At 59.1% G+C, this 23,168-nt stretch overlaps 1 long non-coding RNA gene and 2 gene segments (V, D, J or C); all 3 read right to left on the minus strand.

The window, feature by feature from the left end:
- LOC100411927 (Ig alpha-1 chain C region-like) overlaps nt 1–23,168 on the minus strand; it is a 121,304-nt gene that overhangs the window by 39,197 nt on the left and 58,939 nt on the right.
- Nucleotides 3,836–6,331, minus strand: LOC144577495 (uncharacterized). The gene is made up of 2 exons (XR_013521640.1): nt 6,247–6,331; nt 3,836–5,317 (listed from the first exon to the last, which is right to left on the minus strand). It is a non-coding gene; the product is annotated as an uncharacterized LOC144577495 (long non-coding RNA).
- The window catches only part of LOC103791027 (immunoglobulin gamma-1 heavy chain-like), a 211,862-nt gene continuing 197,232 nt past the window's right edge, over nt 8,539–23,168 (minus strand). The window contains 4 exon segments of the C gene segment in view: nt 8,539–8,999; nt 9,092–9,421; nt 9,539–9,568; nt 9,959–10,252. Coding sequence covers nt 8,677–8,999; nt 9,092–9,421; nt 9,539–9,568; nt 9,959–10,252 — 977 coding nt within the window.

Here is a 23,168-nt window from a genome sequence, read left to right on the forward strand (position 1 = left end):
CTGGGTTTCCTTTCCTTAGCCCAACCGGGCCATCCACCCTCAGGCAGTGGACTGGAGCCCACCCACCAGAGCACCCGGAGGGGCCTAGGGCCCCTTGGAGGGCAGAAGGTGGAGACCTGTGTAGCAGGGTTCCTGAAGGCTGCCATGTTCTCTGGACAGAGCTCTCCTGCATCTCTGGGATGCCATCCTTGGGCGTGGGATAGAGCCGGTGATGCAGCAGCTGCCCACTCCGCACCCTGGGTGCTGTCTCCTTTGTACCCCCAGTGGCTGCGGCAGCGAGTCCTGATGGTCAAAGGGCCGGGCTTCAGCACCCAGTTCAGGCCAGGCCCCCAGAGCCCACCCTCCAGCGGCGCGGCTGGGCCTGGAGTCTGGGGATTTCACCCCCAGCTCTGTTTGGTGCAGCTCCGCTCCTGCCACTCGATGCCACGCAGACGAATGTAACCACCTCCTTTCCCAGTGTGATGTTCTCCCTCCTGCTGCTCTCCAGCCCAGCCACTGTGGCCACCGCAGTAAGACCCTCTCCTTGGCTGAGGTCCAGCCAGGCTCCTTGAATCCTGTCTCTCGGCCTCAGCCTTGGCTTGGAAAGACTTGAGTGGATGCTGACAGTTTCCGACGGCTTCAGGCCGCAGTCCTAGGCCGACCCCCAACAACACCTGCCTAGAAATCTCCGCGCACCAGAGCTGGCCGTAGGCTCCATCCCCGACCTCCCTTTCTCAGGACATCTGCTGAAAGGGCTGCAGCCACACGTCCTTCTGTCCATTCCCGATGTCTGTGTGTCTCCTGTGTCCAGGAGGGTCTTCCTCGGGACCTGAGAGCCACTCCCTTGAAGTGTCCTCAGTGGGAAGGAGGGGGCCAGTTCTCCAGGCTCTGGGAGGACAGAATCCTGACCTCAACAGCCGCCGGCACGGACACAGCGGGCCCATCCCAGGGATGCCGACCAGCGCTGGGCAACTTCTTCCTTCCCTGACGACTGAGCCCCGAAGGCCCTCCCTGCTCCCGCCGCCACCTCCCTCACGCCAGACTCTTTCTTCTGTTGCAGTCGTTATTTCTGTTGAAAGTCCGTCCTTGCTACATGAGCTAGTGCCCAGCTTCGTCTCCGATCTGTCTACCGCTGCCTTCCCGCCTGGTCCTGGCTCCTGGCCCCCAACATGTCTCTCATGGGCTGCATTTTACCCCAGAATGAATCACACACACCGGGGTTCACCCGTACGTGACTCACACGCTAGGTTTCAGTGTACCTGATTTAGGTGGTATTTTGATGAGATTTAGGCTTAGAATTGATGGTGAAATGGGCTAATACTTGGGGGATGCTGAGATAGGATGATTGTATTTAAATGTGAGAAGAAAATGAATTTTGGGGCCAGAGCGTGGAGTGTTGGGTTAAACCGTGGTCCCTGCGGATTCATGTATTGGAGTCTTAATCCCGGTCTCACAGTGTGACTATTTGGAGATGGGGTTTTTACAGAGGTAATTAAGTTCAAGTGCGGTCACTAATCCAATCGGATGTGTGTCGTTCTAAGAAGAGAAGCTTGGGACATGGGACCCAGGGGATGGCCATGTGAGGGCCCAGGGAGGAGGCGGGTCTGCAGGCCAAGAAGAGAGGGCTCGGGAGGAAGCCGCCCGCCCACACCGCCGTGCTAGACTCCTGGTCTCTAGGACTGGGAGGATCCACATCTGCTGTGTGAGCCGCCCATGGTGGCCCTGAGCTCACAGATTCACACACACTTCTTGCTTCAGACCATGGTTCGTGCTGGCAGGGCCTCCATGTGCCTCTGTCTGGCCCGCCTGAGCCAGCTACCAGGCCTCCACCCCACTTGCCCTGGAGGCCCTGCCCGCTGCAGAGTGAATGGGGCAGGCAGCACCATGCCCAGCGGGAAGAGAAAATGCATCCATGCAGGAAAGAGGAGAAGCCCCAGGGTCCGTAGAGACAGCCCAGGGAGGGCTGCATGGGCGTGAGTGTGGCTGTGGGAGGTGTGAGGTGTGAGTGTGGCTGTGGGGGGTGTGAGGAGTGAGTGTGGCTGTGGGGGGTGTGAGGTGTGAGTGTGGCTGTGGGGGGTGTGAGGTGTGAGTGTGGCTGTGGGAGGTGTGAGTGTGGCTGTGGGAGGTGTGAGGTGTGAGTGTGGCTGTGGGAGGTGTGAGGAGTGAGTGTGGCTGTGGGGGGTGTGAGGAGTGAGTGTGGCTGTGGGGGGTGTGAGGAGTGAGTGTGGCTGTGTGGGGTGGAGGTGTGAGTGTGGCTGTGGGGGGTGTGAGGTGTGAGTGTGGCTGTGGGAGGTGTGAGGTGTGAGTGTGGCTGTGGGAGGTGTGAGGAGTGAGTGTGGCTGTGGGGGGTGTGAGGAGTGAGTGTGGCTGTGGGGGGTGTGAGGAGTGAGTGTGGCTGTGTGGGGTGGAGGTGTGAGTGTGGCTGTGGGGGGTGTGAGGTGTGAGTGTGGCTGTGGGAGGTGTGAGGAGTGAGTGTGGCTGTGGGGGGTGTGAGGAGTGAGTGTGGCTGTGGGGGGTGTGAGGAGTGAGTGTGGCTGTGGGAGGTGTGAGTGTGGCTGTGGGAGGTGTGAGGAGTGAGTGTGGCTGTGGGGGGTGTGAGGAGTGAGTGTGGCTGTGGGGGGTGTGAGGAGTGAGTGTGGCTGTGTGGGGTGGAGGTGTGAGTGTGGCTGTGGGGGATGTGAGGTGTGAGTGTGGCTGTGTGGGGTGTGAGGTGTGAGTGTGGCTGTGGGGGGTGGAGGTGTGAGTGTGGCTGTGGGAGGTGGAGGTGTCAGTGTGGCTGTGGGAGGTGTGAGGTGTGAGTGTGGTTGTGGGGGGTGTGAGGTGTGAGTGTGGCTGTGGGAGGTGTGAGGTGTGAATGTGGCTGTGTGGGGTGTGAGGTGTGAGTGTGGCTGTGGGGGGTGGAGGTGTGAGTGTGGCTGTGGGGGGTGGAGGTGTGAGTGTGGCTGTGGGGGGTGTGAGGTGTGAGTGTGGCTGTGGGAGGTGTGAGGTGTGAGTGTGGCTGTGGGGGGTGGAGGTGTGAGTGTGGCTGTGGGGGGTGTGAGGTGTGAGTGTGGCTGTGGGGGGTGGAGGTGTCAGTGTGGCTGTGGGAGGTGTGAGGTGTGAGTGTGGCTGTGGGAGGTGGAGGTGTGAGTGTGGCTGTGGGAGGTGAGGAGTGAGTGTGGCTGTGGGAGGTGTGAGGAGTGAGTGTGGCTGTGTGGGGTGGAGGTGTGAGTGTGGCTGTGGGGGGTGGAAGTGTGAGTGTGGCTGTGGGGGGTGGAGGTGTCAGTGTGGTTGTGTGGGGTGGAGGTGTCAGTGTGGCTGTGGGGGGTGTGAGGAGTGCGTGTGGCTGTGGGGGGTGGAGGTGTGAGTGTGGCTGTCGGGGGTGGGGGTCATGAGTGTGGCTGGGGGAGGTGTGAGGAGTGAGTGTGGCTGTGTGGGGTGGAGGTGTGAGTGTGGCTGTGGGAGGTGTGAGGAGTGAGTGTGGCTGTGTGGGGTGGAGGTGTGAGTGTGGCTGTGGGGGGTGGAAGTGTGAGTGTGGCTGTGTGGGGTGGAGGAGTGAGTGTGGCTGTGGGGGGTGGAGGAGTGAGTGTGGCTGTGTGGGGTGGAGGTGTGAGTGTGGCTGTGTCGGGTGGAGGTGTGAGTGTGGCTGTGGGTGGTGGAAGTGTGAGTGTGGCTGTGGGAGGTGTGAGGAGTGCGTGTGGCTGTGGGGGGTGAAGGTGTGAGTGTGGCTGTCGGGGGTGGGGGTCATGAGTGTGGCTGAGGGAGGTGGGGGGTCGTGTGCAGGAGCCCTTGAGTGCAGCTCACCCAGCCTCCTTCTGACCGTGCTTCTCGCCGGGGCAGGAGGCGCTTGGACGGGAAGGCTGCTCCCACCACGAAGTACAAGACTTAAAAAGGATATTTTATTGTCATTAAAAAGAAACATTCAAGACAATCAATGGGCTTGAGAACATTTAAAAGAATAAAAGCTACCAAAGCTGAGACCGTGGCACGTCCTTCGAGTGAGGCTGGGAGCCCCCGACGGCCGAGGCAGGTGCGGCCACACTCCTGCACATGTCTGTTCCTGTCTGCGGATTCTGCCTGACATTTACCCAAAGGTGTGATGGGGGCAGCGGGGCATGGTGGCCTCTGTGCAGCCCTCGTGGCCAGCAACCCCAGTCTCCCAAGGCCACGGCGCCCTCTCTGTGGTCTTGCCCATCCGCCCTGGGCCTCCAGAGTGGCTGCTGGGTCCTGCTGCAGCTGCCTTGGGGCTGGACTGAGCCTCAGGAATGATTCCGGCTGTGCCCCTGCTCCTGGCTCTCCTGGGGTCCCTACATGTCTCTCCCCTGTGCTCCTGGGCCTCCTCTGTCCTCAGGCCCCACCAAGGCTGATTTTTGCCCGCCTGGGACCTGGTCACCAGGCCCTCTCAGGAGGCCTGTCTGGCCGATGCCCACTTCTTCCCTGGGTCACCCTGGCCTCACACGGTGTGGGGGCTGCTGCAGTGGCCGCGTGGCCCAGGCTCTTCTCTGAGTGGTCTCGGTGGGGTGGGGTGGGGTGGGGTGGGAGGTGGCAGTGTCCTGGGCCCGGCCCCTCCTCTTCCCAGTGCAGACTCTGAGGCTGCCTGTCCCTGCGGGTCGAGTTCCAGTCCTGAGAATGCAGCAGCGTGAGCAGGCAGCCAAGAGGCGGTGCTGGCACCTGAGACCCTGCTCCGTGGGAGGCGTCTTCCCAGGAGCCAGAGAACAGGGTTCTTTACCCTCATTCCTCACGTCAGGAGTTCACGGGACTGCCCAGAATGGAGCCTGGCTGGCCTCGGGCTGGGAGGAGGGCCACCTGAGCATTCTCTGCTCTCCAAAGCCTCCCCAGCAGGGCCCGAGGGTGCTGTGACTTCCCGGCTTGGTGGCGGAAGCTTCCACTGGCCATGTCTGTGTTGAGGAGACTGGTGTGGACGGGGTTGGCTCCAGGCTGGTTCCTGCCTGGGTGGGTGCCTGGGATGCTGGCCGCTGCCTCCTTTTGTGTGAGCAGCTGGGGGGCTGGAGGGCAGAGGTGTCGTGCTGAGGGGACACCTGGCCCCAGCGCCCTGCATGCACCAAGCAGCAGAGATCTGGGACAGACCTGCTATGCACAAGCTCAAACGGGGGCGCATCGGGTGTGGCAGGTCAGAGAGCGACTGCGAGGCCAGAGAGCCACGGGGTCGAGGGCAGTGAGGTCAGGGGCAGGCATGGCCTGGGCAGTGGCTGAGTGTGGCCCATGGCTCCTGTGTGAGGTCTGGGCAGCCCTGCACTTCCAGCAGAGGGTGGCCCTAGGCCCCCTGCCCGATCATGTTCCTGTAGTCGGGGACGATGGTCTGCTTTAGGTCCACCACTGAGGAGAAGATCCACTTGACCTGCAGGGTGGCACGGACAGTGTGAGCGAGGCCACAGCCCTTCCCCCAGGCCACCCAGGCCACAGCCCTGCCCCGAGACCCACCCACCCCTCAAGCCACCCAGGTGTGGACATGGAGAGGAGGGCCAGGGCAGCAAAAGCATGTGGACAACACAGAAGATGGCATGAGGGACAGCATGATGATGGTGTGTGGGCAGCACTGGGGACAGTGTCAGGGACAGGTGGGGAAAGTGTGGGGGACAGTGTTGGGGCCAGGTGGAGCGAGCACGGGGGACAGTGTCAGGGACAGGTGGGGACAGCACAGGGGACAGTGTCGGGGAAAAGTGGGGACAGCGTGGCGGACAGTGTCAGGAACAGATGGGGACAGTGTGGGGGACAGTGTCAGGAACAGGTGGGGACAGCACTGGGGACAGTGTCAGGGGCAGGTGGGGACAGCATTGGGGACAGTATCAGGGACAGGTGGGACAGCACTGGGGACAGTGTCAGGGACAGGTGGGGCCAGCACTGGGGACAGTGTCAGGGACAGGTGGGGACAGCACTGGGGACAGTGTCAGGGACAGGTGGGGACAGGGTGGGGGACAGTGTCAGGGACAGGTGGGGGCAGTGTTGGGGACAGCTGGGGACAGCATGGGGGACAGTGTTGGGGACAGTTGGTGACAGCGTGGCAAACAGCGTCGGGGACATCTGGGGACAGTGCGGCAGACAGCATCAGGGACATCTGGGGACAGTGCAGCGGACAGCGTCGGGGACAGCGTGGGGGACAGTGTCGGGGACAGCTGGGGACAGCGTTGGGGACAGCGTTGGGGACAGCTGGGGACAGCGTGGGGACAGTGTCAGGGACAGGTGGGGACAGCGTGGGGACAGTGTTGGGGACAGGTGGGGACAGTGTGGGGACAGTGTCAGGAACACCTGGGGACAGTGTTGGCCCACCTTGAAGAAGGTGACGGTGGCACTGTAGCACACACTCAGCAGGAAGAGTGTGATGAAGATGGTGATGGTTGTCCACAGCCCGTCCAGCTCCCCGTCCTGCGCCTCCACACAGCTCTCCTCCACTATCAGCTCTGTAGAGGAAGAGGGTAGTCAGTGCTGTGTCCCACTAGGCTCAGGCCTTGGGGGCGATTCCCTCTGTGGTGGGGCCCGGGGTGTAGGGTGTGGCCGGGATGGGCCATCAGTGCCCTGAGGTCTGCTCCCCACAGATGCCTGCCCCGTGCAGGAGCTTTTGACCCTATGGCTCAGCCAGACACCTGGCCCTAGAGAGTGGCCTGGCCCTCAGCAGGACCCACTCCCCATCCCCCATGCCCCTCTCTGAGGCCCAGAGGGCAGGAAGATGGCAAAGCCTGTGTGGGTCACCCCTATGTGACCCCAGCTGCAGGGAAGGGTGGTATTGGGAAGTGGGCCAGTGCCAGAGAAGCAAGAAGGCGTGGGTACCCCTGTGGGTAGGGGCCCATGTGTGTGGGGTGGTCCCCTTGTGAGGGCAGGGCTGGGTTTGCCTGAGCTGGTCAGCAGGTGGACAAGCTGCTGAGAGGCTCTTGGGCGTTGAGGTGCTGCATGGGGCTCGTGGGGGCCCATGTCTGAGGAGTGTTCCTGTGTGGGGACCTTGCTATGGTCTGGGTGCTGCGCAGGCTGCCTGGTGAGGCTCCATGTGGGGTGTACGTGTGTGTGTGGTGGCTGAGTGGCTGGCTAGCCTCTGTGCAAGGTTGGTGGAATGAGTCTGGGCTGAGTGTGAGTGTGGGCTGTGTGAGTGTGTGTGGGTGAGTGTGAGTGTGAGTCTGGGCTCGGTGTGTGGGTATGTGAGTCTGGGTGTGTGAATCTAGGCTGAGTGTGAGTGTGTGTGTGGGTGTGAGTGGGAGTCTGCACTGAGTGTAAGTGTGTATGTGGATATGTGAGTCTGGGCTGAGTGTGTGTGTGAGTGGGAGTCTGGGCTGAGTGTGTGTATGTGGGTATGTGAGTCTGGGCTGAGTGTGTGTGGGTGTGAGTGGGAGTCTGCACTGAGTGTAAGTGTGTATGTGGGTACGTGAGTCTGGGCTGAGTGTATGTGTGGGTGAGTGAGTCTGGGCTGAGTGTGTGTATGGGTGTATGAGTCTACGCTGGGTATGTGTGTGTGTTAGTCTGGGCTGAGTGTGAGTGTGTGTGTGAGTCTGGGCTGAGTGTGTGTGTGTGTGAGTCTGGGCTGAGTGTGTGTGGGTGTGAGTCTGGGCTGAGTGTGTGTGGGTGTGAGTGGGAGTCTGCACTGAGTGTAAGTGTGTATGTGGGTATGTGAGTCTGGGCTGAGTGTGAGTGGGAGTCTGGGCTGAGTGTGTGTATGTGGGTATGTGAGTGGGCTGAGTGTGTGTGGGTGTGAGGGGGAGTCTGCACTGAGTGTAAGTGTGTATGTGGGTACGTGAGTCTGGGCTGAGTGTATGTGTGGGTGAGTGAGTCTGGGCTGAGTGTGTGGGTGAGTGAGTCTGGGCTGAGTGTGTGTGTGAGTGTGAGTCTGGGCTGAGTGTGTGAGTGTGAGTCTGGGCTGAGTGTGTGTGTGTGAGTCTGGACTGTGTGTGTGTGTGAGTCTGGGCTGAGTGTGTGTGTGTGAGTCTGGGCTGAGTGTGTGTGTGGGTGTGAGTCTGGGCTGTGTGTGTGTGTGAGTCTGGGCTGAGTGTGTGTGTGTGTGTGAGTCTGGGCTGAGTGTGTGTGTGGGTGTGAGTCTGGGCTGTGTGTGTGTGAGTCTGGGCTGAGTGTGTGTGTGTGTGTGAGTGTGAGTCTGGGCTGAGTGTGTGTGTGTGGGCATCTGGAATAGTCCCTCCCTGGGAGTCAGTTGTGTCCCCATGTGGGTGCAAGGCTGGGCAGGGCTGCCTGGGCTTCGTGTGGTGGGGGAGGTAGGTGAGGGAGGGCCTGTCCCTGCGCACATGGACCGGGCATGCCCCCGAGTGGGCACAAAGGGCATGAGGACAGGGAGCTCACAGAACAGGCCTGTCTCCTCAGAGGAGTGTACCTGTCCCCTCAGAGGCGAGGGCTGTGTGCCTGTCCCCAGGGCACTCCTAGGGCCTTTGTCTAGCCCAGGGCAGCTGCTGCCGGAGGGATGGGCACACTGGCCAAGCCCCCCACCCCGCTGTAGGCAGCCCCTGTCTGAGCCCCACCCTAGGTGGCCCAGGCACATCTGCACAGCCTGGGCCAGTGGGACCAATTCTGCCTCCCTTGTCCCACTCAGGCCTCAGACTCAGCCTGACCCACAGAAAGAACCATCACAGTCTCGAAGGGGCCCAGGGCAGCGCTGGGTGCTTTATTTCCATGCCGGGCACCTGGGGGGTATGTACATGGGGTGTGTGGCAGGCACCCTCTCGGGACCCAGAGAGGCTGGGGAGCGGGGCCTGCCGGGTGTTGCACTCATTTACCCGGAGACGCGGAGAGGCTCTTCTGCGTGTAGTGGTTGTGCAGAGCCTCGTGCATCACGGAGCACGAGAAGACGCTCCCCTGCTGCCACCTCTGCTTGTCCACGGTGAGCTTGCTGTAGAGGAAGAAGGAGCCGTCGGAGTCCAGCACGGGCTGCGTGTTCTTGTAGTTGTTCTCCGGCTGCCCGTTGCTCTCCCACTCCACGGCGATGTCGCTGGGGTAGAAGCCTTGGATCAGGCAGGTCAGGCTGACCCGGCTCCTGCTCATCTCCTCCCGCGCTGGGGGCAGGGTGTACACCTGCGGCTCTCGGGGCGTCCCTGTGGGGACAGAGGTGGGCACGGTGGTCAGTCCCAGGGCAGAGGGTGGGCTGGGCCGGCCTCTGTCCACACGGCCCTTGCGCGGCTCCCACCTTTGGCTTTGTGGATGGTTTTCTGGACGGGGGCCGGGAGGGCTTTGTTGGTGACCTTGCATCTGTACTCCTTGCCCTTCAGCCAGTCCTGGTGCAGGACAGGGAGGGCGCTGACCACGCGGAACGTGCTGTTGTGCTGCTCCTCCCTCGGACTCGTCTTGGCAGTGCGCACCTCCACGCCGTCCACGTACCAATTGAACTGGACCTCAGGGTCGTCCTGGCTCACATCCACCACCACGCAAGTGACCTCAGGGGTTCCGGTGATCCTGAGGACGTCCTTGGGTTTTGGGGGGAAGAGGAAGACTGATGGTCCCCCCAGGAATTCAGGTGCTGAGGAAGAGATGGAGGTGGACGTGTCAGCACCCAGCTGAGGCCTGTCCCTGGATGGAGGCCCCTCTAGGCACTAGTCCCACCTCGAGCTGGAGGGCGAGGCCTGGGCTGGCTTACCTGGGCATGGGGGACAGTGTGATGAGCCATCTGCAGAGAGAAGACAGGGAGTTACTGGGGTCTGGGAGGAGAGAAGGTGTCTGTACTGAGGGAGGGGAGAGTTTGTCCTTTGGGGTGGGGTCAGATCAGGGCCAGGCTCCTCCCAGATACGGCTCTTGGCAGGCCTGAGACCAGCATCTGTGCCTCTGTGCGCAGGGCCTGGGGTAGGAGCATCCAGCCTGTGTCTGCCTGGAGCCTGGTGGAAGCAGCCAGAAGACCCTCTCCCTGAGCACGAGTGGGGCAGGCAAGGCCCATGGGTGAGAAGACAGACTGGGCCTCTGTGGCTTCCCGGGGCTGCGGCTGCTCCACTGTGGTGTGTCCAGGCAGGAGGACTGAGCCTGTCTTTCCGCAGACACCCTCCCCTCTGCGCAGTCCACTCACTAGGTTTCAATGGCACTGGCACGTCCTTCTTGAAGCCGGTGGGCGTGTGGACGACGTTGCAGGTGTAGGTCTGGCTGCCCGCGCTGCTGGTGGTCACCATGCTGCTGAGGGAGTAAAGTCCCGAGGACCGCAGGACAGCAGGGAAGGTGTGCACGCCACTGGTCAGGGCGCCTGAGTTCCAGGACACGGTCACTGGCTCGGGGAAGTAGTCCTTGACCAGGCAGCCCAGGGCCGTTGTGGTCCCAGAGGTGCCGCAGGGTGTCAGGGGGAAGACATCTGGATTCTTGGTGGAGGCTGCAAGAGAGGCGGCACCATGTGACCACAGTGTGAGACAGAGCTGGGTACAGGCCCCAGAGGCCCCTCCGTTCCTGTCCCTCCACGAGGGTCCAGTGTCTGGGCTCACGGGCATGCGGTGTGCACCTGGCTGGTGCCATCTGCCTTAGCTTAGCCTCCTCTCTGCCCCGAGGCCAAGGTCAGGCCCAGCCTGCCCGGAAAGCTTGCAGACCAGCGGCCCTGTGGTGCCCCGCTGCAGGCACCCCTGGAGCGTAGGAGGCGGGCCCAGCTGCTGGGACAGTCTCTGTGTCTGCTGGGAGTCAGCACAGCCCATGGCCTCTAGCTTGGCCTCAACTCTAGCCACCGGTGCCCCCTCAGGCACGGCTTGTGCCCATCAGCCCCACTCCAGCCTTTTGTGGGTGCCTGGCTTGACCAGTGGCCACTGTTCTCAGATGGCTTCTGGTGGGCTCCCCACTCAGCTCCAACCCTGCTGCTCCAGCGTGGCCCCCCGTAGTGAGTGGGCCTGACTTGCCCAGGGCCCTGGTCACAGCCTGCCCTCTGCCCTCCAGGGCCCTTGTCTTCTGTGCAGCGGAGGGGCCAGGCACTGCACAGGCCACGCCCCTCAGCCCCAGGCCCTGGAACTGCCTGCTTTGGAAGAGCCCCTGGGAGCCTCCTGCTCAGCCTCTCCCCTCCTTTCCCCTTAGGCCCAGTGTGCACCAGCCCGCGCCAGGGCCCCGAACGCCTGGACCCCCGATGCCTCCTCGGCTTCCCTGCATTACTTCCCAAAGTTCAGTCACCGCACATCACCGCACGCCACTGCCCAGCTCCGCCCTCTGTCCAGAGCTTCCCCTGGCAAGGCCCCTGCTGAGCTCAGTCCAGGCTCTCCCAGCACAGGTAGGAGCCTCACACCTGCCCTTGCCCTCCCCGCCCTACATGGTGCCAGCAACCCCAGGCCCCAGGAAGGCCCCGTTTCTCTCTGCTGCTGGCCCAGTGGCCCTGCAGTCCCACTGCAGGTCGGGTGTGCCCCTGACCTCTGAGGAAGCCAAGTGCCCTGCCCCCAGTCAGGCCATCCTCTCCACTCAGCCCCAGGGCCCTGCCCGCACCCCTTCCCCTCACCCACACCCCAGGCTCTGGAAGGCTCTGCCCAGGCCCTGAGTGGGCCCCTCTGGCTCCCGTCTGCTAGTGCACTGCCCTGTGCCACCTCCACTCAGCTTCAGTGTGTTCATCCACCTGCCCCACATCCCCCCAGGCCCCAGGAGCAGAGCTGGTGACCCTGGCTCCTGGCAGCCCATCTTGTTCCTTCTGGAGTGCCAGCCTCAGGGGCCTTCCTTGCCAGGGTCCACTCGGGCCAGCCCTGGAACCCTCCTGGTCTCAAGCACATGCTGCCCCTGCAGCCAGACCTGCCCCTGCCTGTGAGATCAGCTATGAGCCAGAAACGTCTTCCCTTCTCCCTCCCAGCTCTGCCTTGCCAGCTGCTCAGCGGGCTGGGCTCACACCCCCTCCCTGCACCAGGAGGCTGCACTGTGCTTTTACCAGCTCTCAGCTGTCAGCTGCCAGCAACTGCCCAGCTCCTGCCAAAGCCTAGGAGCTCAGTGCTGGCTCCCACCAGCACTGCTCACCTGTGGCTGCTCTGGCCTGGTCCCCTGAGCTCCGGGAGCTGCCCTTTGCTCCTCCACCTCCCACCAGCCCTGCTCACTTGTGGCTGCTCTCCCTGGTCCTCTGAGCTCCAGGAGCTGCCCCCAGCTCCTCCTGTCTCCTACCTGCTCTGCTCACCTGCAGCTGCTCTGCCCTGAGCTACAGTGCCTGTCCCCTACTCCTGCCTCCCAACTACCCCTGCTCACCTGCAGCTGCTGTAGCCTGAGCTCCAGTGCCTGCCGCAGCTGATCCTGCCTCCCACCAGCCCCTGCTCACCTTCAGATGCTCTGCCCTGCTCCCCTGACCTCCAGGAGCTGCCCCCAGCTGGTCCTGCCTCTCACCGGTCCTTGCTCACCTTCAGGTGCTCCCCCCTGCTCCCCTGAGCTCCAGGAGCTGCCCCCCTGCTTGCCCACTTCACACAGGCTTCTGCTCACCTTCAGCTTCTCTCCCCTTGTCCCCTGAGCTTCAGAGGCTGCACCCTGCTAGTCCTGCCTCCTGCCTGCCCCTGCGCACCTTCAGATGCTCCCCCCTGCTCCCCTGAGCTCCAGAAGCTGCCCCCTGCTCATCCTGCCTCCCACAGGTCGCTGATCACCTGCGGCTGCTCTGCCCAGGGCACCTGAGCTCCAGAAGCTGCCCCCTGCTCATCCTGCCTCCTGCCTGCCCCTACTCACCTTCAGATGCTCCCCCCTGCTCCCCTGAGCTCCAGAAGCTGCCCCCTGCTCATCCTGCCTCCTGCCTGCCCTGCTCACCTTCAGATGCTCCCCCCTGCTCCCCTGAGCTCCAGAAGCTGCCCCCTGCTCATCCTGCCTCCTGCCTGCCCCTACTCACCTTCAGATGCTCCCCCCTGCTCCCCAGAGCTCCAGAAGCTGCCCCCTGCTCATCCTGCCTCCTGCCTGCCCTGCTCACCTTCAGATGCTCCCCCCTGCTCCCCTGAGCTCCAGAAGCTGTCCCCTGCTCATCCTGCCTCCTGCCTGCCCTGCTCACCTTCAGATGCTCCCCCCTGCTCCCCTGAGCTCCAGAAGCTGTCCCCTGCTCATCCTGCCTCCTGCCTGCCCCTGCTCACCTTCAGATGCTCCCCACTGCTCCCCTGAGCTCCAGAAGCTGCCCCCTGCTCATCCTGCCTCCCACCGGTCACTGATCACCTGCGGCTGCTCTGCCCAGGGCACCTGAGCTCCAGAAGCTTCCTCCTGCCTGCCCCTACTCACCTTCAGATGCTCCCTCCTACTCCCCTGAGCTCCAGAAGCTGTCCCCTGCTGGTCCTGCCTCCTGCCTGCCCCTGTTCACCTTCAGATGCTCCCCCCTGCTCCCCTGAGCTCCAGAAGCTGCCCCCTGCTCGTCCTGCCTCCTGCCTGCCCCTGCTCACCTTCAGATGCTCCCCCCTGCTCCCCTGAGCTCCAGAAGCTGCCCCTGCTGATCCTGCCTCCCACCGGTCCCTGATCACCTGCGGCTGCTCTGCCCAGGGCACCTGAGCTCTAGGAGCCGCCCCCTGCTTCCCACCGGTCCCTGCTCACATTCAGATGTTCTCCTGCTCCCCTGAGCTCCAGGAGCTGCCCCCTGCCTCCCACTGGTCCCTGCTCACATTCAGCTGCTCTCCCCGCTCCCCTGAGCTCCAGCAGCTGCCCCTGCCTACCTTCAGATGCTCCCCCCTGCTCCCCTGAGCTCCAGGAGCTGCTCCCCTGCTCATCCTGCCTCCTGCCTGCCCCTTCTCTCCTTCAGATACTCCCCACTGCTCCCCTGAGCTCCAGGAGCTGCCCCCTGCTCATCCTGCCTCCCACCGGTCCCTGATCACCTGCGGCTGCTCTGCCCAGGGCACCTGAGCTCTAGGAGCTGCCCCCTGCTTCCCACCGGTCCCTGCTCACATTCAGCTGCTCTCCCCACTCCCCTGAGCTCCAGCAGCTGCCCCCTGCCTCCCACCTGCCCCTGCCTACCTTCAGATGCTCCCCACTGCTCCCCTGAGCTCCAGGAGCTGCTCCCCTGCTTGCCCACTTCCCACCTGGCCCTGCTCACCTTCAGATGCTCTCCCCTTGCTCCCCTGAGCTCCAGGAGCTGCCCCTGCTCGTCCTGCCTCCCAGCGGTCCCTGCTCACCTTCAGATGCTCTGCTCTGCTCCCCTGAGCTCCAGGAGCTGCCCCCAACTGGTCCTGCCTCCCGCCAGCCTCTGCTTACCTTCAGATGCTCCCCCCTGCTCCCCTGAACTCCAGAAGCTGCCCCCTGCTCATCCTGCCTCCTGCCTGCCCCTGCTCGCCTTCAGATGCTTCCCCCTGCTCCCCTGAGCTCCAGGAGCTGCCCCCAACTGGTCCGGCCTCCCGCCAGCCTCTGCTTACCTTCAGATGCTCCCCACTGCTCCCCTGAACTCCAGAAGCTGCCCCCTGCTCATCCTGCCTCCTGCCTGGCCCTGCTCACCTTCAGATGCTCCCCCCTGCTCCCCTGAACTCCAGAAGCTGCCCCCTGCTCATCCTGCCTCCTGCCTGCCCCTGCTCACCTTCAGATGCTTCCCCCTGCTTCCCTGAGCTCCAGGAGCTGCCCCCTGCCTCCTGCCTCCTTCCTGGCCCTGCTCACCTTCAGATGCTTCCCCCTGCTTCCCTGAGCTCCAGGAGCTGCCCCCTGCCTCCTGCCTGCCCCTGCTCACCTTCAGATGCTCCCCCCTGCTCCCCTGAGCTTGAGGAGTTGCCCCCAGCTGGTCCTGCCTCCCACCGGTCCCTGCTCACCTTCAGATGCTCTCCCCGCTCCCCTGAGCTTCAGGAGCTGCCCCCTGCTCATCCTGCCTCCCACCGGTCGCTGATCACCTGCGGCTGCTCTGCCCGGGGCACCTGAGCTCCAGAAGCTTCCTCCTGCCTGCCCCTACTCACCTTCAGATGCTCCCTCCTACTCCCCTGAGCTCCAGAAGCTGTCCCCTGCTGGTCCTGCCTCCTGCCTGCCCCTGTTCACCTTCAGATGCTCCCCCCTGCTCCCCTGAGCTCCAGAAGCTGCCCCCTGCTCATCCTGCCTCCTGCCTGCCCCTGCTCACCTTCAGATGCTCCCCCCTGCTCCCCTGAGCTCCAGAAGCTGCCCCTGCTGATCCTGCCTCCCACCGGTCCCTGATCACCTGTGGCTGCTCTGCCCAGGGCACCTGAGCTCTAGGAGCCGCCTCCTGCTTCCTACCGGTCCCTGCTCACATTCAGATGTTCTCCTGCTCCCCTGAGCTCCAGCAGCTGCCCCGGCCTACCTTCAGATGCTCCCCCCTGCTCCCCTGAGCTCCAGGAGCTGCTCCCCTGCTCGTCCTGCCTCCTGCCTGCCCCTTCTCTCCTTCAGATACTCCCCACTGCTCCCCTGAGCTCCAGGAGCTGCCCCCTGCTCATCCTGCCTCCCACTGGTCCCTGATCACCTGCAGCTGTTCTGCCCAGGGCACCTGAGCTCCAGGAGCTTCCCCCTGCTTCCCACCGGTCCCTGCTCACATTCAGATGTTCTCCTGCTCCTCTGAGCTCCAGGAGCTGCCCCCTGCCTCCCACTGGTCCCTGCTCACATTCAGCTGCTCTCCCCGCTCCCCTGAGCTCCAGCAGCTTCCCCTGCCTACCTTCAGATGCTCCCCCCTGCTCCCCTGAGCTCCAGGAGCTGCTCCCCTGCTCATCCTGCCTCCTGCCTGCCCCTTCTCTCCTTCAGATACTCCCCACTGCTCCCCTGAGCTCCAGGAGCTGCCCCCTGCTCATCCTGCCTCCCACTGGTCCCTGATCACCTGCAGCTGCTCTGCCCAGGGCACCTGAGCTCCAGGAGCTGCCCCCTGCCTCCCTCCTGCCCCTGCTCACCTTCAGATGCTGCCCCCTGCTCATTCTGCCCTCCCTCAATGACTCAGGCTGCTGTTGCCCTTCTGCCTATCCTGGCACCCCCTGTCCAGGTTTGGGCTCTTTCTCTGGTTTCCTTTTTTTTTTCAGCACTTGACTTGCTCCCTGTGCTGTGAAGCACCCCCAGTGCCCAGCCATCTCTCCCCAACAGAGCCCCTTGCCCCTGCCCATGTGCCCCTCCTGGAGCTCCTGGATCCTCCCGTCCCTGCACTGGAAGCCTCCCCTGAACCTCGGCTCCCCAGTGGCTTCTGCTGGGTCAGCTCCCTGAACCCACGGAGCCTCAGTCCCTTTCCTTGTCCCAGGCCTGTGCCCTGGGCCCTCTGGGCCTCCCTGTTCTCTTCTCTTCTCCCACCCATGCACTCAGCACTGCTCTCCCTCCCCTCCGCTGCTGACCACAGCCCTGCTCCTGGCACCGCAGCCCCATCAGCTGGCTCTGAGCCCAGCCCCTGTCCCTCCCCGTCCCTGCCTCTGCTCCTGGGCTCACTGGCTCCCACCCTCCCTGCCCTGCTCCGGGCTCACCTGCTGTTCTTGGTCCTGGTTCAGAAGAGAACCCCATGGCCACCATTGCTGACCCTGTCCTGGGCTCGGGTGATGCCTGGACAAGCCCCTCTGTTCTCCTGGGGCCTCTCCTCCTCCCTCCCTCTGCTGCCTCCTCAGCTCAGGTCGGTCCTGCCCATCCTGGCATAGCCCCACGGCCGGCTCTGCCACATCCCATCATGATTCTTGTGGTCCCAGCCCGGGTGTCTTGGAGGCCTCAGTCAGCCTCTGGTGCCCTGTTGGCTGGGAAGCCCCTGCCCACGGATCCGTCATCTCGCACTGGGTGGGCATCGGTGCCTGAAGGCTGCCCCTCCCCCGTGCTGGCTCTGCCTGGGCCTCGGCACTGTGTCTCTCCAGCCTCCTGTAGCATGTTCCGCAGCTGAGGTCCAGGAGCGCCCACGGCGGCCCCCAGGCTCTGTCCTTCTCCTCCCCAACCTGTGCCTCTGCCCTGCGCCGACCCCACTCCCCGAGGTGGGGTCCCTGCCCTTCCTGCTCTGGCCCGACACCCATGGGTAACCCCGCCCCCACTGTCAGCCACTGCTTGTCTTCCTAGGAAATCACAGCTCGGGGCCCAGGTCCCCGGAGGTGTGAACTCCACCCCTGCACCCGGCAGAGACTAAGAACGGGATTGAAACTGGCAGCGCAGCTTACTTCCTGAAGTTCCCTTTTCTTCTGGTGGTTTCTGTGTCGGAGGGCGAGGGGGAGTCCGGGCACAGCTGAGGCTGCCTCACGGGTGTGTGGGGGTGGGGGTGCTGGGTGCCCCATGCTCAGGGGAGAAGGTGGGGAGCGTGGGGCCTTGTGCGCTGCTCTTTTCTCTGTCTCTGAGTCCCTAGGGCTGGACTGAGACTGGCAGCGATTATGCCCACTTTGCCCAGGGACTCAGCCTCTCAATACCTGGGCTTCTCACCTGAGCCTTCTGGCCCCCACGGGGCCCTGGTGGCTCCAGCTGCCTCTCACTCCTGGTGCAGGGAGAGGGTGTGAGCCCAGCCTGCTGAGCAGCTGGCAAGGGCGAGCTGGGAGGGAAAAGGGAAGGCGTTCCAGGGTTCAGGGCTGATCTCATAGGCAGGGGCAGGTCTGGCTGCAGGGGGAGCATGTGCTTGAGACCAGGAGGGTCCCAGGGCTGGCCCGAGTGGACCCTGGCAAGGAAGGCCCCTGAGGCTGGCACTCCAGAAGGAACAAGATGGGCTGCCAGAAGCGAGGGCCACCAGCTCTGCTCCTGGGGGCTGGGGGGACGTGGGGCAGGTGGATGAACACATTGAAGCTGAGTGGAGGTGGCACAGGGCAGTGCACTTGCAGATGGGAGCCAGAGGGGCCCACTCAGGGCCTGGGCAGAGCCTTCCAGAGCCTTGGGTGTGGGTGAGGGGAAGAGGTGCAGGCATGGCCTTGGGGCTTAGTGGAGAGGATGGCCTGACTGGGGGCAGGGGCACACCTGACCTGCAGTGGGACTGCAGGCCACTGGGCCAGCAGCAGAGAGAAACGGGGCCTCCCCGGGGCCTGGGGTTGCTGGCACCATGTAGAGCAGGGAGGGCAGGGGCAGGTGCGAGGCTCCTACCTGTGCTGGGAGAGCCTGGACTGAGCTCAGCAGGGGCCTTGCCAGGGGAAGCTCTGGACAGGGGAAGCTCCACCAGAGGGTGGAGCTGGGCAAGGACCAATGTGGAGGTGGGAGGTAGCAGGGGACGGGATGAGGCCAGGCCACAAGGCCAAGGAGGTGTCGCACAGGAAGTGTCCAGAACGGACACTTGCTAGGGGAAGTCACGTCCCTCCCACTAAATGTGTTCTCCCCAAGGACATGACCCGACCTTGGGTCCCTGCTGGATCCCTGAGCTGGCAGCAGCCCTGTCCTCAGAGAGAATGTCTAGGAGACAGGTGCAGGTGCACCTGTGGGTCCCGGGGGAAACCCATCCTCCAGCTGCAGGATGAAGCCTCCAGTTACATGGAGCTCCTCACAGGCTCAGCCTCCCAGGCTGGGGGAGGACAGAGTAAGAGGCCCCGCACTGCCCAGGGCACACCCAGGGGGCTGGGGAGACCGCTCTGGGCTGGGGCAGGGAGGCCTTCTGCAGGCCGTGGGGCTGGCAGCTCAGGACAACGCCCACATCCGCTGGCGACACAGCACCCCGGACTGCCAGGCTTCAGCAACAGAGGTGTATTCCGTGCTGGCTCTGCAGGCTGGCAGCTGGGAGGGAGGCCTCAGCGGGGCGGGCTTCTCTGTGTCACGGGAGACTCTGTCCCGGCTCTCTCCTGGCTGCTGGGGCTTTGCGGCTGTCTCTGCTGCTCTCCTCTTGTGCGGACAGCACTGGGAGTTGTCTCTACAGCTCCCCTTTTTTGAGCCTCCACCAGGATCACCTTGAATGTCCACATCCCTAGTCTTCAAGGAAATACAGGCTTTTTCTAACATGCATCTCAAAACTCTTCCAGCCTCTACCCCGTCACGAATTTCACATTTTTGCTGCTTACGACCCCTGGGTTCACTGAACATTTACCGCCTATTTCTGATCCTTCAGGTTCCCTTTTGGGAACATGTACAAAGCGGACTTCTCTTGTTCAAGCCCGTTCTAGGCCTGCTATCTTCAAATGCCAGGGAGTCCTGGGCTGCGCTGGTGTGATTGGGCCTCCCAGCTCCATACCCTGAGGGTGCTTGTGCTTCACTGGGAGAGCCTGACCAAGCATCTTTCAGTACCATGCATGTCACCCAATGTCACCTCTAGAGATTTGGGGTGAGCAGTAACACAGAGTTCCTAATATGATTTAGATGTTTGTCCCCTCCAAATTTCATATTGAAATGTGTTCCCCAGTGTTGGAGGTGAGGCCTGCTGGGAGGTATTTGGGTCAAGAGACAGATCTCTCATGAATGGTTTGGTGCCATCCCCTTGGTGATGGGTGAGTTCTCACTCCATTAGTTTATACAAGAGCTGGTTGTTTAAAAACCTCCTTCTTAACTCTCTTGGTCCCTCTCTCACCATTCTCACCATGTGACATGCTGGCTCCTTTTTTTTTTTTTTGAAATTGGGTTTCACTCTTGTTGCCCAGGCTGGAGTACAATGGGATGATCTTGGCTCACTGCAACCTCTGCTTCCCGGGTTCAAGCAATTTTCCTGCCTCGGCCTCCCTAGTAGCTAGGACTAGAAGCATGTACCACCATGCCCAACTAATTTTGTATTTTTAGTATACATAGGGCTTTACCATGTTGGTCAGGCTGGTCTCGAACTCCTAACCTCAAGTGATCCACCTGCCTCAGCCTCCCAAAGTGCTGGGATTACGGGTGTAAGCTACTATGCCTAGTCTATGCTGGCTCCTTTTTTGCCTTCTGCCATGATTGTAAACTTCCACAGTCCTCACCAGAAGCAGATACTGGCACTATGCTTCTCGAATAGCATGCAGTGAGCCAAATAAACTTCTTTTCTTTATAAATTATCCACACCAGGTATTCTTTGATAGCAATGCAAAATGAATGAAAACAGAAAATTGGTGCTTCTGTTAAGATACATGAAATGTGGAAGTGGCTTAGGAACTGGGTAATGGGCAGAGGTTGGAAGAGTTTGGTAGGCCCAGGAAGAAGATAGGAAGATGAGGGAAAGTTTGGAACTTTTTAAAGACTGGTTAAATAGTTATGACCAAGAAGCTTCTAAGCAGCAAAGCATCCAAGAAGTAACTTGGCTGCTTCTAATAACCTAAGTCAAATGTGGGAGCAAAGAAATGACTTAAAGTTAGAATGTAGAATTGAAAGGCAAGCAGAGCATAAACATTTGGAAACTTTGCAGGCTGGCCATGAGGTTGAGAAGAAAAGATCCTTTTCAGGCAAGGAACTCAGATGCCTTATGGAACAACCACTTGCTGGAGAGATTAGCAAAACTAAAAGGGAGTTAAGTGCTGTCAGCAAAGACACTGAGGAAAAGGTCTTGCAGGCATTTTAGAAGTCTTTGGGACAGTCTCTCCCATCACAGGCCCAGAGGCCTAGGAGGATGAAATGGTTATGGGGGCTAGGGCTGGGACCTTGCTTCCCTGTGCTATCTTGGGAGGTTACTGCTCCAGTTTCAGCCACAGCTCAGAGTCCCAGGTGCAGCTCAAGCTGCCACTCCAGAAGGTGCAACAGCACATCAACAAGCTTATCCATCATGATCAAGTAGACTTCATCCTGGGAATGCAAGTCTGGTTCAACATACACAAATCTGTAAACATAATCCGTCACAGAAACAGAACCAAAGACAAAAATCACATGATCATCTCAATAGACTCAGAGAAGGCCTTTGCCAAAATTCAGCAGCTCTTTATGCTAAAAACTCTCAGTAAACTAGGTCTCCATAGAACATATCTCAAAATAATAAAAGCTATTTATGACAAACCCACAGCCAGTATCATACTGAATGGGCAAAAACTAGAAGCATTCCCTTTGAAAACTGGCACTGGACAAGGATGCCCTCTGTCACTATTCCTAATCAACATAGTATTTGAACTTCTAGCCAGAGCAATCAGGCAAGAAAAAGAAATAAATGGTATTCAATTAGGAAAAGAGGAAGTTAAATTATCTCTATTTGCAGATGACATAATTATATATTTAGAAGACCTCATCATCTCAGTCCCAAATTTCCTTAAGATGATAAGCAACTTCAGAAAGTCTCAGGATACAAAATCAGTGTGTGTGCATAAATCACAAGCATTCCTATACACTAATAACAGACAAACGGAGAGCCAAATTATGAGTGAACTCCCATTCACAGTTGCTACAAAGAGAATAAAATACCTAGGAATACAACTAACAAAAGACATGAAGGACCTCTTCAAGGATGATTACATAACTGCTCAAGGAAATAAGAGAGGACACAAACATGGAAAAACATTCCATGCTCATGGTTAGGAAGAATCAATATCATGAAAATGGCCATACTGCCCAAAGTAATTTATAGATTCAGTACTTTCCCCCTCAAGCTACCATTGACCTTCTTCACAGAACTGGAAAAAAACCACCTTAAACTTCATATGGAACCAAAAAAGAGCCCACATAGCCAAGACAATCCTAAGCAAAAAAACAAAGCTGAAGGTATCACACTACCTGACTTCAAACTATACTACAAGGCTACAGTAATCAAAACAGCATGGTAGGGATACCAAAACAGAGATATAGATCAATGGAACAGAACAGAGGCCTTGGAGTTAACGCCACACATCTACAACCATCTGATCTTTGACAAACCTGACAAAAACAAGCAATGGTGAAAGAATTCCCTGTTTAATAAATGGTGTTAGGAAAACTGGCTAACCATGTGCAGAAAGCTGAAACTGGACCCCTTCCTTATACCGTACACAAAAATTAGCTCCAGATGGATTAAAGATTTAAATGTAAGACTCAACACCATAAAAACTCTAGAAGAAAACCTAGGAAATACCATTCAGAACATAGGCATAGGCAAGGACTTCATGACTAAAACACCAAAAGCAATGGTAACAAAAGCCAAAATAGACAAATGGGATCTAACTAAACTTAAGAGCTTCTGCACAGCAAAAAACAGAATCATTAGAATGAACCAGCAACCACCAGAATGGGAAAAAATTTTTACGATCTACCCATCTGACAGAGGGCTAACATCCAGAATCTACAAGAACAAAAACAAATTTACCAGAAAAAAACAAACAACCCCATCCAAAAGTTGGTGAAGGATATGAACAGACACTTTTCAAAAGAAGACATTTATGCGGCCAACAAACATATGAAGAAATGCTCATCATCACTGGTCATTAGAGAAATGGAAATCAAAACCACATTGAGATACCATGTGAGCCAATTCCTTAAAGTTCTCTCTCTCTCTGTCTCTCTCTATGTCTCTCTCTCTCTCTCTCTCTCTCTCTCTCACACACACACACACACAGACACACACACACCCCTATCATATTGGTTCTGTTTATCTGGAGAACTCTCAGTAATACAAGCAAGGCTGACTGGACTTCAAAATCAATTAATATAAGCTTTCTCCTTAAAAGCAAATTCATGTAATCCATCTCTTCAAAAATTTAAAGAAAACCCATGTGGTCATAGCAATAGATGATGAAAAAGCATTTGACAAAATACAACTCCATTTATCACAAAAACTGTCAGCAAACTTTGAATAAAGCAGAATAGCCTCAAATCGGTAAAGGACAACTATCAAAAACCTACTTCGAACAGCACACTTCCTGGTGAGAAGCGGCACGTGATTCCCCTGAGGTTGGGAACAGATGGGTAGGTCCCCTTCCACTCCCATTCAACACCATGCTGGAAGTCTGGCTAATGCATTCATCATGAAAAGCACGTATCAGAGATACAGATTGGAGAACAAATGTAGCTGCCTTTGTCATCAGATGACTTGATGTCTGCAGAAAATCCCAAATAATGGACAAAAACCCCTCCTGGAACTAGTAAGTGATTATAGCAATGATGCAATGTGGGTATTTGTTCCCGCCCAAATCTCACGTTGAAATGTCATCCCCAATGCCGGAGGTGGGGCCTGCTGAGAGGTGTGTAAGTCACGGGGGCGGATCCTCATGAATGGCTTGGGCCAGCCCTTTGGCGATGAGTGAGCTCTTGCTCAGAGTTCAGACCAGATCTAGTCGTTAGAAGCGTGTGTCACCTCCCCCTGCAGAATCTCTCTCCGCTTCTGCTTCAGTATTTCTTTAGAGAAACTTGAGAATGACCTAACAGCACATTTGAAGGATGTTAAGTTTAACAGACAAAAGCCAATTTTTTTCTTACATACCAGCAATGAGCAATTGGGATTTAAAGTGGAAAACCTAAGGCCATTTACATTAGTACCAGAAATGGAAATACTTGGGTATAAATCTAATAAAACATACAAGATATATGTTAGGAAAACTATAGAACTCTGATGAAAGAAACCAAAGAAGATTGAAATCAGTCGAGAGATATTCCACATTCACGAATAGAAAGATGATATTCTAGATTTAACACAATCCTAATCA

Source organism: Callithrix jacchus, chromosome 8 (assembly GCF_049354715.1).
Source record: "Callithrix jacchus isolate 240 chromosome 8, calJac240_pri, whole genome shotgun sequence".
Taxonomy (NCBI): domain Eukaryota; kingdom Metazoa; phylum Chordata; class Mammalia; order Primates; family Cebidae; genus Callithrix; species Callithrix jacchus.